This window comes from Takifugu flavidus, chromosome 20 (genome assembly GCF_003711565.1).
Source record: "Takifugu flavidus isolate HTHZ2018 chromosome 20, ASM371156v2, whole genome shotgun sequence".
Classification (NCBI taxonomy): domain Eukaryota; kingdom Metazoa; phylum Chordata; class Actinopteri; order Tetraodontiformes; family Tetraodontidae; genus Takifugu; species Takifugu flavidus.
Genome location: NC_079539.1, coordinates 11,370,124 through 11,385,243, shown reverse-complemented (window position 1 = coordinate 11,385,243; position 15,120 = coordinate 11,370,124). Strand labels below are relative to the sequence as shown.

Below are 15,120 nucleotides of genomic sequence, written 5' to 3'. Positions count from 1 at the left end.
TCAAACACGCACAGTGGTTTGATGATAACTTTTAAAAAAAACATATTCTTTAAGTCAGTAGTTTCTTGTATTCCTGTTTTATATTATGGCTTTTCAGAGTGGAAAACCATAAAAATAGTAGAAGAAAAGAAACTAAACTACAATTAAAGGTACATTTGGGACATGGAAACCCCTGAGCTACTAAACTAGTCCAACTTTTTAATAATACTGTTTCATTCTGAGTCTTTGTTTGTTGTTATCTTCTTCTGCAAATAGTAGAAATAAAATCAAAACATGATTAATGGTTTTGTTTTCACTTGTCTCCTCTCCTCTCCTCTCCCTCTCCTCTCCTCTCCCATCCTCCTCTCCTCCCTCTCCTCTCCCTCTCCTCTCCCCCTCCCACCCTCCTCTCCTCCCCTCTCCTCCCGTCCTCTCCTCCCCCCCTTCTCCCCTCTCCGCCCAATCTCTCTCCTCCTCTCCCTCTCCTCTCCCCTTCTACCATCGCCTCTTCTCCTCCTCCTTTGGCCTCCTCTTCTCTCCTGCGCTCCTTTCTCCTCTGCCCTCTTTCCTCCCCTCTGGTATCCAAAATCGTTTTTATTTTGTGTAGACAACGAATCAAACCAAACAAAAGTCTGTCTTTATTTGATTTCCTCTTGTTCCTTTCGTTATTACGTAAATAGTTTGACTAAACGTATTTAAATCTCCGCTGACGCACCAATTATTCTGATTAAAGGAAATGGATCTAGCACAATCATAGCCACTTTAGATTAGACCGAATTCTACTTCCTCTTCTGCATAATGACAATTCGACAAAGTGTTTTTTCAGAGCTAAACTGGGTCTGACCCACTCTGAGACAACTGTCTGTACTGGCTGTTGTTTGTTTGTCTAGAGAGAAATTGTCGCTCGCGTTTAGCTTTTGCGATCACGTCTTTTCAAGCGTCAAAACAAAAATGTAGAAATTAAAGTATTACCTTCACAATAAAAGAATCACAACACATCAATCGATACAAAATCGAATATCTTTCTAGATTATACGTGTATATAATAAGACTGAAATCAAATCTATAATCAGTTAGGCGAAGGCAGAAATTGTCAATTTGTCATCATGTGTTTATTTTGAAAATAAACATTAAATTGAAAACGATGCGGTAAAAGCGACGAACTTTACATCCCGAGTAGCTCACGTGTCAGAGGCTGTGGTTGTGACTGCATGTGCGCGTCCTTGTGTGTTCAAAAGGGTAATGACGAGGATGGGAAAACGTGAGCATCCTTGTTTCAGACCGAGACCGAATATAATATAATATAATATAATATAATATAATATAATATATATAATATAATATAATATAATATAATATAATATAATATAATATAATAATGGGCATGTATATATTATGTTTAATGCTTAATATGACTATATTATTAGTAGTAGTATTAGTAGAAGCAATTGTAGTAATAGTATCAGTAGTGGTGGTAGTAGTACATTCAAACATAGACAAAATGATTCAAGCTCTCTTGAAATGTATCTAGATAAAGCTTTCTTACCTAAACAACAACCACTCATCCATCTTCTAGCCACTTTTCCCTTGCAGTGCACCTTGCAATGATGATTTTTTTTTTTGAAGCCTTAGAAGTGCAATCTGTTTTTTCACTGAAGGTTTATGATTGTTGCTGTTTTACACAATGGAGGTGGGAACAGTTACGTGAAGGCATCCCTGTCAGTGTTGTGGTTCTGTTTTTGGTTGTCACTCAGACTTCTCACCTCCCTCTCTACCCGCAGGAGCGACATTTAGGGGCGGGCCGATCTCTGAGAGCATTGAGCTTCTGGCACACCTACAGCGCGTTCTGCCTAAATTGGCCGCCTACTTAAGCTCTCCCCTCTTTGTCTCTGGCACCGGATTGTTCCACATGCTTCAGCACCTAGCTCCAGCTCACAGAGCTCTCCAGCCCTTGTCTCACGTTAACCCTTATTCTCCAGCCCAGTAAGTTTTGTCAGTGCCTTGTCACTGTTTTCAGTTGTATTTTTTCCTCGATGGTTTTTCCCATTTGTTGGTGATTTTTAGTTTGTTTTTCTGTTGCTACTTTCCTAGAGTTTTTTTTTTGTTGTTACTTCATTCGGAGAACTGTCTCTCCTTGCATTGTTTTTTGGCAATAAAGAACCTTTTGTTTTACACTCGGCATCTGGGTCCTGACCTCCTTAACTCGAACGCACCCAACAGCCTCCTGACAGCTCTCCCAGCATGGCCGGGAAAGAGAGGCGTGACGGAAAAAGCTTTGAGTAAATACATTGATAGTCTTACAAGTAACACGTTGCTGTATATACTCAGGCCACTCCCTCCATCTCTAATGGTCCTGCACCACCAGGATTCAACCCACCTACCAGCCATTACCAGCCCAACTAGCCAGCTGCACTAGCTAGCCTGCCTGAGATCCTGCCCATCTGGTGGAGGAGACAATGCAGCTGGGTGGTGAAACACCGCTGCAGGATCCAGTCGAGTGACTCTACTGTGGCTCATCAGTGTGACTGGGGGCACTGGGGACACTGGTAAAGCTAACCTGTCCTGCAGGACTTGTTTTCAGGCGCTGGTATTGGTATGGTGGGAAGTCGGTGTACTTCCCCTATTAGCCCTCATGGAGTTAGGCCTGTGGCCAATTTGCTTGATCATGCAGTGGCTATGGAGGCAGGAATCCAGCAGGAGCAGCTTGGGTCGCTGATAAAAGTCTTTGCCCTGGTTGCCTGATGGCTCAGTTAACAAATACGACTACACCTTGAATATCACTATTATTAGACTGTCAGATTGAACATAATTTCTGCTTCCCACCTCTTTTTCTGTGCCACCCCTGGTTAAATTAATGGCCCTTACCGTATGTTTGAAAACCGTCTCAGAGAGAGATGGAGGAAGAGGGTCAGGTCAAGTCATGCTGTTTCTCCAATGATCCCGGCCAGGTCAAGTGGTCCTGTGATTGACCCAACTGTGCCAAGTCCAGTTGCACCTCTGTCAGTCGTTGCAGCTGAAACCATGCAGCTGGGATGAAGCAGATTCTCCCATTCTGAGAGACACAGGTGGCTAACTGCAAAGGTCTGCCTATACTGCAGACAACCAGGCCATTTCATTGCCCAGGGCGGCCAAAAGACTAAGTTCACTAGCAGATTCAGGAGAACTGGTGAGCAGAGCTTCTTTCGGTTTCACACCCACCCGTTTGACAATACCTGGTTCTCTCCTCTGGTCTCACATCTTTGTCCTTTTTTTTTTGATTCAGGTGCAGATGACAGTTTCATCGACCAGGACCTAGCCACGCAGGGCACCATCCCCGCTGAGGATCTGTCTGAGCCTAAGACCATCCATGATTTAAACGGAGAGATCCTCGCCAAGGTAGCTCATCAAACTGCATCCTTAAACCTCAGAATCTCTGGTAACCACAGGGAACAGATCCAACTTTTTCCTCATTTCTGCATCCTCCTCTGGTGTCCTTCATTCGCCCTGGTTAGCTTGCCATAACCCGCAGTTTGACTGGTTGGACACAAGGCTTACTAGTAGGAGTGTTTCCTATCACACTAACTGTCCCTGCTCTACGCTCTCTCCTTCGCCGGTCAATCCAGATCCACTTCTGGTGGCTCCAGACCTTTCCATTGTGCCTGCCAAATATCACATTTTAGGCGAGGTTTTTATCAAACAGCATGCTCTCTCTCTGCTACCACATCAATACCCTGTATAGATTACCAATCCCTAAATGGCATCACTGTCAAGAAACAAGTACCCGTTACCCTTCTTCTATGCTCTTTTTGGTCCACTCCACAGGTTTTTGAGTGGTCCCACGAGGCTGATGCAGCATTCGATCCCTTGAAAGCTCTGTTGTCCTCCGCTCCTGTCCTGTCTCATGCAGACCCCAGCCAGCAGTTTGTGGTCGAAGTGGTTGCTTCAAACATTGGAAAATTTTAATTAACTAATTAATTTTTTGACTCCACCGATTTCCTAACGATATTGTATCTGTCCAAGGACCTCAATTCAAATCTCAGGTCTGGAGAGCTTTCCGTGTGTCACTCTGAGTCCCTCTTGTCCAGGTATCATCTGCAGTCAAAGGGTCAAGTCAAGAGGGCTAATCAAAGTTTGGAGAGTGTCCTCACATGTGTGGTTGCCCAAAAGCCAGTGTCCTGGAGTTCATTTCTGCCCTAGGTAGAGTATGCCCATAATTTGTTGGTTTCTGCTGCCACTGGAATGTCAACCTTCATGGGCTCTCTGGGTCTGGGGTATTAACCAACACAGTTTGAGTTCAAGGAAGATGAAGTGGTGGTGCCCTCTGTGCAGGCCAACCTGTGCCATTGCAGAAGCGTGTGGAGACAGTTCCGTACCGCCATTTTGCGTTCCTGTCTACAGACACAGAAACAAGCCAACCACCGTCCTTTGTCGTAGAGGTGGTCCCAACTACACAGTTAGACTTATTTTTGACGTCCATCGGTGTGGACGCAGTCTCCAGTTCCTGGTCGGCTGGGAGGGGTACAGTCCGGAGGAGCAGTCATGGATTCCCTAATGTTATATCTTGGATGACAGTCTCCTCAGTGACTTTTACCTGGCCCATCCCGACAAGCCTGGTAGGGCATCTAGAGGTGTGCATTGAGGGGGAAGTACTGTCATGCCATGGCCCTAGGTTAGGGTTAGAGTTAGGGGTGCCCTCCATTCGAACCTCCTCCTTTCCCTTGCTCATTTACAATGACTGTACTTAGTTTCAGGCTTTCTAGTTTAGACACACAGCCCAAATGGAAATAAAGTTTTGCTTTTTCAACTGAAAATGCTGTGTAAGTGGAGCTTACCTGGTGATGTTAGAATGTGCAGTTTGCATTCGTATTTTTGTGACACATTTGTGTCACTCTCCCACTCTCACTCCTGCAGGTCATGTTTTGGCTGTTGGTGTGACTTGAATGTACATGAACCCTTTTTCTTTTACTTTACCACTTTTATTCTGTTATTTGTTTATCTTGGGTATATGAGTCACATGAAGTCTCAGGTCTTAGGTGGGTTTTCTTTGATTTGGTTCCTACCACCCTCCTGGAATGGCATCCATTTGCTGACGTCCTTAAACTTATAAGACATCTATAGGCTGTGATGTTGACATGGACCATGATGAAGCATTTGGATGCCACAAATAAAATCATATCTAAAAAAAAATAAAAAACTGAGGAAAACCAATTCAAAGACAGGCCCACCTTTGTTCCTCCAAAACATTCTCTCCACAGCTTCACTTCTCTTCTAGTGACACACTAGGTCTTCTTTAGACTATCTATGACAAGTTTACCCCAGCAGATTTGCATGCTATTTCTTCCACTGTGTTAGCAACAAAATGAAAGATTTGTACCTACGACTTGATCCAACAGTCCAAGACACTGCCTAAGACGCCTGCCTGTAGTGTAGCTGGCTGTGAAGATAGAATTTCACATTTTCTTGCACTTCCTATTCATTTTCTCAGTCTTTTCCAAACTTTTGTTTTTGCACTTGTCTGGGTAGCATCACAGGTGTATCTTAGCAACACTGACAGCCCATTCCACTGGTTGAAAGATCCAAATTCTTGTGGGTAGAAGCTCTTTCCTGACAGGTCAACAGTCAGCACTGCCCCATTTACAATCAAAATTGATGTTCCCCTTAAGGTCTGGGTTTCCTCCTTCATTTCCCTCATAATTTTCCACCTATTTCATGATCTGGTGAAGATCTCTCTATCCTTTATAACACACTGCATACAGACCTTTAATTATTTCAGTTATTGTTATACAATGTTGATGTGAAAGAGAACTTTTCAGCACCTCTTTCTTTTTTAGATCTCTTTTTATTAAATAATTACATATATAATTATTAAGTTGGGCGATTTTTGGCTCTCATAAAAAACACCTCTGGGCAACAGTTTGTTTGAAACGTTGCTGGGCAACAGCGTAGCCTAACCCCTGTAAGCTGAGACACAGCTGCGACAGCAGTTGGATGATGCCGCAGCCGTACAGTAGCTCCCTTAAAGAGTGAAAAACAATAAAAACCCAGAAGACTGAGACAAATCATAACAGGTAGGTTCACCATGTTGTTGCCTTTCTTTTGTGTTTCTGCGCATGCATGTGAGTGTGTGAGTATATACATGCACACATATACACATCCTTGTACTTCTATCTTTGTGAGGACATTCATAGACGCAACACATTCCAAGTAACCCCTAATCCTGACCCTGAACAAACACCTAAATGGGATCTCAAACTTAAAACCAGGTCTCAACCCTCAAACAGCCCTTTGAGAGCAAAAATTTCCTAACTTCCTAAAAATGATCTCACATTGCAAGTAGAATGCAGATTTTGGCACTCAAGTGCAAGAACACACACACACTGCACTGCACTGCAAGGTGCTTTCAGTCAGCAGGATCTGCCTGTTCAGGTAACCCTGTCACACACTCACACTCTCCTGTGTTTGATTGTTGAATATATAGTTGTAAATTTATATTTGTAGTTGTTAATCAATCCTGTGGATTGGCTTTATAATAGAATGAAATGTAAGTTTGTGGTTGTTTATATTGTTATTGTAGTTTTTGACTGTCTTAATAGAAATGATCTGATATGGTATGATAACAGGACAAACACTTTCTCTCTTTCTGTATCTGAGAATGTTTGGAATTTACTCAAGTTCACTTGAAAGTGTTAAAGACCTTTCAAATGGAAATGTGAACATGTGAGCTTCCCACAGCCACTGTGACATCACAGGAAGTTGGCTGTTCCTGGGAACATACGCTGTGCTATCTTCATATCCTGTGAAAATATAGACATTTAAATACATTTGAAAATAATTTTTGTTGTGCATAAAGTTTTGTACCATCAGAATTTGCAGAAACCAAAGCAACATCAACCTATATATATATATAGGATCTACTTCCTGTTTGTGTGTGCATGGTTTTGTGTGTGTGAAGAGGATGGCACTAGCTAGTGGACACTGGCTGGAGAAGGAGATGAGGGGAGCTGCTCCAAGTCCCAGGTGGGTCATATTTTCACGCTGTAACAAACAGATGGTGCATGCAGTCATTCAGCAGTGTCGAGTGTGTATGAGATGTGTATTTGTGTCTTTGGTAACTTGTTAAATGCAGATGGTTCTTCTTGAACAGACATGGTCATGCCTTAGCGTTGGCAGGAAATGTGGCCTTTCTCTTTGGAGGAGCCTCCACCTTCAACCACAAGGTCCATTTTGTGCAAAGGTTAAGTTAACGTCACCCCAACATTATCTGCTTATTTTCTTCTTGTGTGTTCAGGAGGACAACCCTGTTTATCACAATGACTTCCACATGCTAACAGGTACAAACCACCTAAGAGCAGAGGAAGATAGCAAAAATGGAGGGATCTTAAAGAAAAGTTTAGAAGAAGCTTTGCTTACACTGGTGAAACCCATTTAGATATTTTCTGTGAAGAACTATTTGAAAACTATTTTGCATTGTTAACCAATCTGTGGAGAACAGCTTTAAATGGAATGCTGACTTAAAAGAGAAACAAAAACAATCGTGATGTTGGTAGTTTCTCCAGATGACATGACGTGGGAGGAAATTCCTCAGAATGGGTACGTTCCCTCAGCCAGAGAAGGACACAGTCTATGGTAATAACAACACACTTAGTTAACAACAATGAAGAGGAACTATTCTGACCATCACAAGTGTAGCATGTGATTAGATCGAACCAATACTAACACTTCAGTTTTGTGTTGTGGTATGGCCACTGAGGGTTCCTGACGTGTAGTTGTGTTCTCTGCTTTTGGCCTTCTGCGTTTGTTAATATCCACATTTGAATTAATATGAGGGTACGGTGGGGTAAAAAAGAGAAAGTGGAACAGGTATAAGAGCAAAGACAACCAGTAGTCCCAGTGCTGAGGCCATCTCCTAAGACTAAAGTGGTGCTTTCCTAAAGACGTCTACGAGAGGATGTCAATCAATCTACCCTATTTGTGTACTCTTAAAGGGTTCCTGACGTTAGTTCCACGCTGGAGTGTGATTTTGTCTTGTCTTTTTTAAAGTGTGGTGAAAGGTAAGCTCTATCTGTTTGGAGGAACGTCTGATCCCAGAGCTTCCGAGTGTCTTCCTGGAGTCTACAGCTTTGACATAGGTGAGGATGTTGTTGAAGTTGTTTTAGCTCATTGCTGCTCTGCCATGACAGTTCTGATTGCCTACAGTGTCTCTGATCTGGGAATGCTTGGCTGTCAGGGGTGTGGCCCTCACAACCCTCAGACACAGCTCCGCTGTCGTGGGAGACAACATCTATGTGTACGGAGGCCTTCTGAAAGGGAATCCTACCAATGATCTCATGGTGTTCAACACAGGTATTCAACATCCCACTTTAGAATCAATTACATGTTCTTCTCTAAAGGTCAGTGTGTGTGTTCTGTGTGTGGCTATGACTTATTTTGCTTTCTATTTCAGTGGCTCTGAACTGGACACCAGTTAAAACTGGCGGATGGCTGCCACCTGCTCTGTAAGAGACAATATGGGCCATTGCTACACTGTAGGTCATTAAAATGTCTCAATTAGAGCCTTCCTGATGCAGTGGCTCCAGTACCATCAGTAGTGTTTTAAACTGGTAGCTCTCTGCCAGCATCGACTCTGCTGATGTGTGTGTGTATCCTGATGGGGTGGAATTTAGACACGCTGGCTCAATGTGAAGCACAACCAAATGCTGGTACCTCATTTGTGTGTTGCTTTTCCTGCAGATTTGAAGATTAAAAATTGGTCACAAGTTCAGAAGGGTTCAATATAAATGGATATAGGAGTTACCAGAGGACACATACGTCCATCTCTTTGGTCTCTGGATACCATCATTAATGTTTGTGTCATTAAGGTTTTTGTGTTTTTGCAGGTCAGATCATAGTTTTGCTCTGGTTGGAGAGCAGCTTTTCATGTTTGGAGGTTATGAGGAAAATGGAGACTTCTGCAGAGACCTCCATGTTCTCAACAGCGGTAATCCAGATCCCCGTTCAGACTTTAATCTATGAAGCACAAAGTCACATGACCAAACACCTGAAACCTAACCATCAGGATTTGATTTTGATAAATGACTGTGTCTAAATGTAAGATCAGATCTGATTAGAGACCCTGTCTGGATTATTCAGAGACTTTGGTGTGGCAGAAATGGGAGGTGAAGGGAGAAGCACCCTCAGCCTGCAGAAGTCAAACGCTGACGGCACATCATGATAAAGTACACACACACACACACACACACCACACACACCACACACCACACACACACACACACACACACACAGGCAGTGTTATTTTTCCTGTACATTCTATAGTCTAAATTCCTGAAATATGAAAGAAATGATGATCTGACTATATTGGGCAGCAGTATGATAGAAATGATCGCACAAGAACCACTGTGTGAAAATTGTGGGTTAGGAGAAAGGCCATCATAGTGTGTACAAAATGTACATTAATACATAAAAAGTCAGTGATTTACTCTGGATTTAGTCAAAACTGAAACCTGAGGACGCTGCAGTGGTAAAAAAGGAATTGTTTTCTCCATCTGTCAGAGGCTGATGATGGGATGGTGATGGTCTGGTGATGGAATGGTGATGGGATGGTGATGGTGTGGTGATGGGCTCCAGGTGTTGTTGATTGTCTCCAGGTTTGCCTCGTGGGCACAAACACAAACTCTATTCTATTGCCCTGGGACCGCCTGAGGCAGGCCAGCAAGACTGAGAATTCTCATCGTTCTTTTCACAGAGCCGCAGCCAGATGCTTCCTGCACTGTGGCTTTTCGAGAAGCATGTTTCTTGTAATCTCGTTGTGATCGATGAGGGAGGCTTGGTAGTCTACTTAACCTCATCACTTTGCTTCTGCCTTTCAAGGACAGAAGGATGAATGTAAAAGAGGGGATCCTCAGCTCCTTTCTCCAGAGTCAGTGATGGTCCTTCTCCACCTCTTCTGAGTCTGAGCATTCATGGGCAGTACGTCGCTGTCGGGGATGCATCCTGTTATCACAACCTAAAGCTCTGTGATAATGCCGCATTTGGAGCTTGGCAGAACAGTTTCTTCAGTGCAACCTGTTGAAAGTCACCCCTCGCTTCTTGCTTTTGTCTGGTGTAGGGGTGTGCCTCTCCTTCTGGACTCTTCCCATCTGCAGCTCCTGGTAACTACTAGGGTTAGGGATAGGGTTAGGTTCAGGCTGGGTCTCCAAATGGGAACTGTATTCTAGACCATCAAGGTCAAGCAAAAGCATAACTCGGGCATCAAGTCAGGCTGGTTCTCTGGAATTGGACTTTATTGAATGTTCAATGACCAAACCAAAGTATCATGTAAAAGACAAAACAGCACTAAAATAGAACAATGCCAGACTAAGAGAGAGAGAAAGTTAGTTCTGATATTAATGTTCTGATAAATCATATAGTTAATTATCCAACACAAATGTATATTTAGCTCTCTACATTATACTGTTACTCTAATGAACATGAATATTGGCACCTGAAACAATACGTTTTTATAGCAGCAAGTTACATATATGAAGGAAATTCTCCTTCAACTTCTTCACCTTTTTCTTCTCATCACTTTTTTCAGACTTTCAGAACCGGCTATTGTGTCACCATTGTGGTGTAAATTGGTGTAACTGGCTGTTACTGAAATCTGCCACTTACATCTTCTTTAGTGACAGAAATGAAGTTACCTAAAATTAGGAGGAATCTAAACTGAATGTGACTGAAGGTATTTCAGTCCTGCATGCTCCTCTTCACCTTCTTCATGTTCCTTTGGAGGATATCTACCTTTTTGGGGGCAAACGCACTACTAACGATGGAACGCTAATGTCTTCCAATGAACTGCATAAACTCAGCATTGGTAAGTGATGCACTGTGTATTAAATGACAGCTACCCTTAGGACTTATTAAACGGACTTCACCCATTTCACATCCTATTTTTCCAGCTAAGATGAAATGGAAGGTTCCTCTCTACATCGGAGTTCCTCCAGCTCATCGCCACGGACACACTGCCTTCATTTTCCACAGCCATGTATGTAAAGAACTTAATCTCACGTCTTTGTTGTCATCAAGTCTTGTATATCACTCATATCCTCGTGTGTGTGTGTGTGTGTGTGTGTGTGTGTTGATGGCAGCTGTTTGTATTTGGGGGCAAGAATGAGGAGCAGGAGTTTAACGACCTGAAGGTGATGAAACTCATTAACCCTTCAGAGAGACAACCAGGTACACGTTGGCTTCACAGCATAAGAGGAGTTTGTAGCGCCCTCAGCTGTCCTCATTGGCTGCAACATATTTGATGAATGAGTGTTTCCATCTTGTGAAATTTAGATAAATTGATTCTGAGTCGCTCAGCAGCTGATGCTGACACTGATACCTGGGGAGACATTGAGAGGTTACTTTAGTACTGGGATTCTGTAAAGCGCCTCGATGCAATTTTAGATTTTTCTGAGACACTATGAAGAAATAATGATGAATTGAATTAGCTTCTTAAAATAACTGTTAATAAAGTTGTTATAGAAAGATAAAATCCCATTAAAAAGTGATTTTCTTTAAATCTGCACAGTGATGAAGGAGATTCTGTCAGAGTTTGGCCTGCGGGGAGTCAGCCACAGGTTGTTTTCTACTCTACACCTGTGTTTCTGGTTTTCTGCTCTGTGTATGCGTGCATGTGTGTGTGTGTGTGTGTGTGTGTGTGTGTGTGTGTGTATGTGTGTGGTTTCAGTCTTGTGTCACGCTCTATTTGAGTCTCAACTCTCAGGTTGAACATCTTAGCCTCATTCTGCTTCTAACTGTTAACAGCTTCACTCCCACAAAGGTTCCCAACATCCGCTATGAGCTGAGCCAGTCTCCTCCGTTCAGCCAGTCCAGTGCCACAGTCATGAGTACACAGGTGAAACACATTCACTTTCACAATGCACAGATCACCCTTTAGGGCCTCCGACGGTTAGGCACTGGTATCAGCTCTCCTTGCAGGAGGGACAGAAGGGTTTGAGGAACAGAACATTGCTTGGTTCTCCCTCCTGGTTGCGTAGGAGCACTGAGGATCCTTAGAACGTTCTTTGCAGTAATTCACCCATTACTGATTCCTAGGTGGATACAGGCCGCCACAGAGTGCCTGGCCAAGCAGCAGCTGCAGCACCAGACGTGCACTTATGTTCTTTCTGTGGTTCGTGCAGGAAGTGTTCCACATATTCGTGTATGTGTTCCTCTTCTGGAAAAGAGACAGTCACAATCTAATGAGGCATGTGGGAATATACGCAGACTGTAAACAGGTTACTAAATGAATGCCACCCAGATGAGTGGGGGAATAAATGATCTAGTAGCTCCAGGATAGAGCTGGTGCAGCCTGTGGTGATGCTGCCAAATCATTAAATGCTTAAATTCATCCAAACATAGTTGGTTTAGCTGAGCCGTTGACCCTCAACAGTGAATAAAGTGACGGCACCACGTGCTGATAAACTTTGTTCTGACGGATTCTTCTTTGAGCTCCTTATTCTCACCGGTAGACAGAGACTTGCCTACAGACACTTTTCAAAAGCAAGAACTGAGACTCTAGTTTCCAGGAATGATGTTTAAGCCTTCCTGATATAATTCCCAACCATTTTTTGCACGCTAACGCTAACCTGCTTTTGCTAATTGAATCCATTTAACTGTTAAAAAGAAACAAAAAAACCCTTTCCACCTGAAGAAAATAGGAAGCCACAATAGTGCAAGCAGACCCGCTGACACCCCCCATGTTCCTGCAGGTTTCTGGCAGCAGAGACTTTGTCGCAGTTCGGGATGAAGCCTTGAAAATGATCCACTCAGCCTTCAATCTGCTGGACCAAGAGTTTCAGAATCTGGACGGGTGCATATTTATCTATATTTCACATGGACTTGAATTCAATCTGGAATAGATGCTATTGTTCATATGAGATCCAGCCAACTCTACATGTTCGTACCAGGTTTTTATTGAACTTCTAAGGACTTTTTTATCTTCTTTTCATCTTTTCAGCCAGAAGGCTGAGCTGGCTAAAGCTACTGCTGCTTTACAAAGAGAACGAGAAGCTCAAGAAGCTCACAAACAACAACAGAAACAGGTTTTTAGGGAACAAAACAAAACATCTAAAGAGAGCACAGAGCTTAGAATAATGTATATATACATGGATCTAAAGATGCTCAAGAGGAAGAGAAAATAAAATATGAATAGATGAATAAAGCCACATTTGCTACAGTCTAAAACAGAATCCAAACACCTGAAGCATTTTACGTTTGTGTTTCAGGAGCTGCAGGAAATGATAGAAAAACACCGCTCTAAAAATGAGGCATGGCTCCGTGCAAGAGCAGAGGAGAACGACCGTGAGAGGAGGGAGCTCTGCAGCCTCAGAGTCAGTAAACATGTGACTTCAGCTTTTTTCCATTTCCTGCACAGCTGTTATGTGTGGCTGCAGCGCCGCGATGCCTTTTTCCTCAGGAGGAGGTGCTGCAGCAGCAGGAGAGACTGAAGGAAGAGCAACGTGGGATCCAGCAACGTAGCAAACACCTCCTGTCCATCATGCAGCAGTTCAAAGGGCTGTGAGGAACCTTCACATCTGGCTCAACCAACATCCAGGCTGAGCTGCAACTGAGGAGCAGCTGCTGCCTGCCCAGCCTAAAGCTGTCAGACACACACACAGACACACACACACACACAGAGTGAGGTATTTAATGTTGTTTATGTTGGTTTAATAAACATTTTAGATGTGTTAAATGTTGCACCAACATCTTTTTCTCTGTTTTCTCAGAATAATTCAGACTGCACCAATCTTTTATGTGCTTAACTGATTTGGATCCCGTGTTGGTCCTGATGGTTTCCTTCAGTGCTCTCTCTGCTGTGCGCAAACACACGGACACCCACAGAGTGTTTGTTATTTACTGATTGGAAATGAAATGATTGCATCATGATGCCCATTAGTATAAACACAATTCATGCTGGCACAGTAAGTCGCTCCAACATGGACGACTAATGAGCACGATCGTGTTCACGTCCACTGGTAAGGGGGCAAGTTGAAAAGTTCAGCCTCTCAGGAACAGATGAGAAACATGAGTTTCAGGCTGGTGCCACTTCTCAATCATGCAGGTGGTGTTAGCTCTGCCCAGGGCCAACGTGACCTCTGTGATCCCGTTTGAATAAGGGAGGAGAAAGTGGAATAGAGATCCAGTAACACTGAAAGGTTTATTTTTAGCCACATTTGACAAATTTGGTGTTTGTTTACTATATCAACTTGGGAGGCTTTATAACCTAATTCATTATATACTGCTCCTGTGCCCCCCCCCCCCCCTTCCAACCCAGGATAGAGGTAAAAAGATGTTTCAATCTGCATCTGCATGTTTTTGCCAGGAAAATGCTCCAACAGGATCACTGATGCAGAAAGAGCAGAGATGAATGTGTGCACATACAGTACTTGTAGGACAACGACACCTTCATAAACTCTGAATTGATAGAATTCCTCGTCGGTCTGTCGCGTTGAACAGCAGCGATGTTCTCAATTACGCAAAGAAAAAAACAGCGTAATGCGCCAAACGTGTCCTTGTATTTCCTCTTGGCTGCACTATTTGGCAGCGAGGGGTGGGGAGGGAGCGTTAGAAATGCCAAGTTCCCATATGCGTGACCGGAAGTGCCTTTGCAACACAAAATAAGAGCATGGCTCGAGAAACACCTTATTGCATTGTTTAGAGAGGCTCCTACAGCCTAAATGATAATGATTAAATAATTAATTAGGGATGTGAATTATTTACAGCGAGTATGTGAATGTCAGATGTTAAAGCGGGTGTGGATGTCTTGGACTGGCAGCAGTGTCAAATTTCTCTGTCAATATTGCGTCTTACTTGCATCGAATATGAAGACGTCACTGTGATGTTTGTCCATCCATCCATCCATCCATCCATCCATCCATCCATCCATCATCCATCCATCTATCTTTTGGGGAACAAGATGCCTATTGGAGGGAGGGGGCCAATCTAGTGTCATGGTTTCACTATGAAAGCGGACAAGACAAAGGAGATGATAGTAGACATGAGGAACAAGAGGAGACGTCACACACCATGGTTCCCAATGGTGAGCAACTTCACCCTTCCTGAAGAGCTTAAGGAGTGTTGATGTGTTTTACCGTACAGGGAAACACATACCGTTTATTACCGTTTCATCATAAATTA

General features: G+C 43.2%; 1 protein-coding gene and 1 long non-coding RNA gene across 9 annotated transcripts; both read left to right on the top strand.

Annotated features, from left to right (window-relative positions):
* Window positions 1-1,343: 1,343 nt before the first annotated feature.
* Window positions 1,344-5,526, top strand: LOC130517191 (uncharacterized). Its single transcript, XR_008947656.1, has 5 exons — window positions 1,344-1,962; window positions 2,928-3,145; window positions 3,242-3,354; window positions 4,044-4,155; window positions 4,246-5,526. It is a non-coding gene; the product is annotated as an uncharacterized LOC130517191 (long non-coding RNA).
* Window positions 5,527-5,697: 171 nt separating this feature from the next.
* On the top strand, window positions 5,698-13,675 carry zmp:0000001301 (kelch domain-containing protein 3). 8 transcript variants are annotated; one of them, XM_057018688.1, is made up of 18 exons: window positions 5,699-6,026; window positions 6,911-6,975; window positions 7,085-7,175; window positions 7,247-7,289; window positions 7,506-7,584; window positions 7,999-8,087; window positions 8,155-8,301; window positions 8,402-8,453; window positions 8,835-8,935; window positions 9,088-9,173; window positions 10,726-10,807; window positions 10,893-10,978; window positions 11,082-11,169; window positions 11,510-11,558; window positions 11,746-11,836; window positions 12,693-12,793; window positions 12,941-13,025; window positions 13,209-13,675. In XM_057018688.1, exons 2-18 carry the CDS (start codon window positions 6,914-6,916, stop codon window positions 13,428-13,430), a joined length of 1,554 nt encoding a protein of 517 aa, XP_056874668.1. In that variant the 5' UTR covers window positions 5,699-6,026; window positions 6,911-6,913; the 3' UTR covers window positions 13,431-13,675. The 8 variants fall into 8 exon arrangements, with proteins under 8 accessions (XP_056874666.1, XP_056874669.1, XP_056874668.1 ...); XM_057018690.1 differs by having other exon boundaries at window positions 5,700-6,026; window positions 7,103-7,175; XM_057018692.1 differs by having other exon boundaries at window positions 5,926-6,975; window positions 7,103-7,175; window positions 13,209-13,313; window positions 13,400-13,675.
* The last annotated feature ends 1,445 nt before the right edge of the window (window positions 13,676-15,120 follow it).

Excerpts from the sequence above, each read along its gene's own strand:
- zmp:0000001301 (XM_057018685.1), top strand. The coding sequence starts at position 7,079 with ATGCAGATGGTTCTTCTTGAACAGACATGGTCATGCCTTAGCGTTGGC. Across the intron at positions 10,808-10,892 it reads ACTGCATAAACTCAGCATTG|CTAAGATGAAATGGAAGGTT; the intron begins GTAAGTGATGCA and ends CTATTTTTCCAG. Across the intron at positions 11,559-11,745 it reads CTGCGGGGAGTCAGCCACAG|CTTCACTCCCACAAAGGTTC; the intron begins GTTGTTTTCTAC and ends AACTGTTAACAG.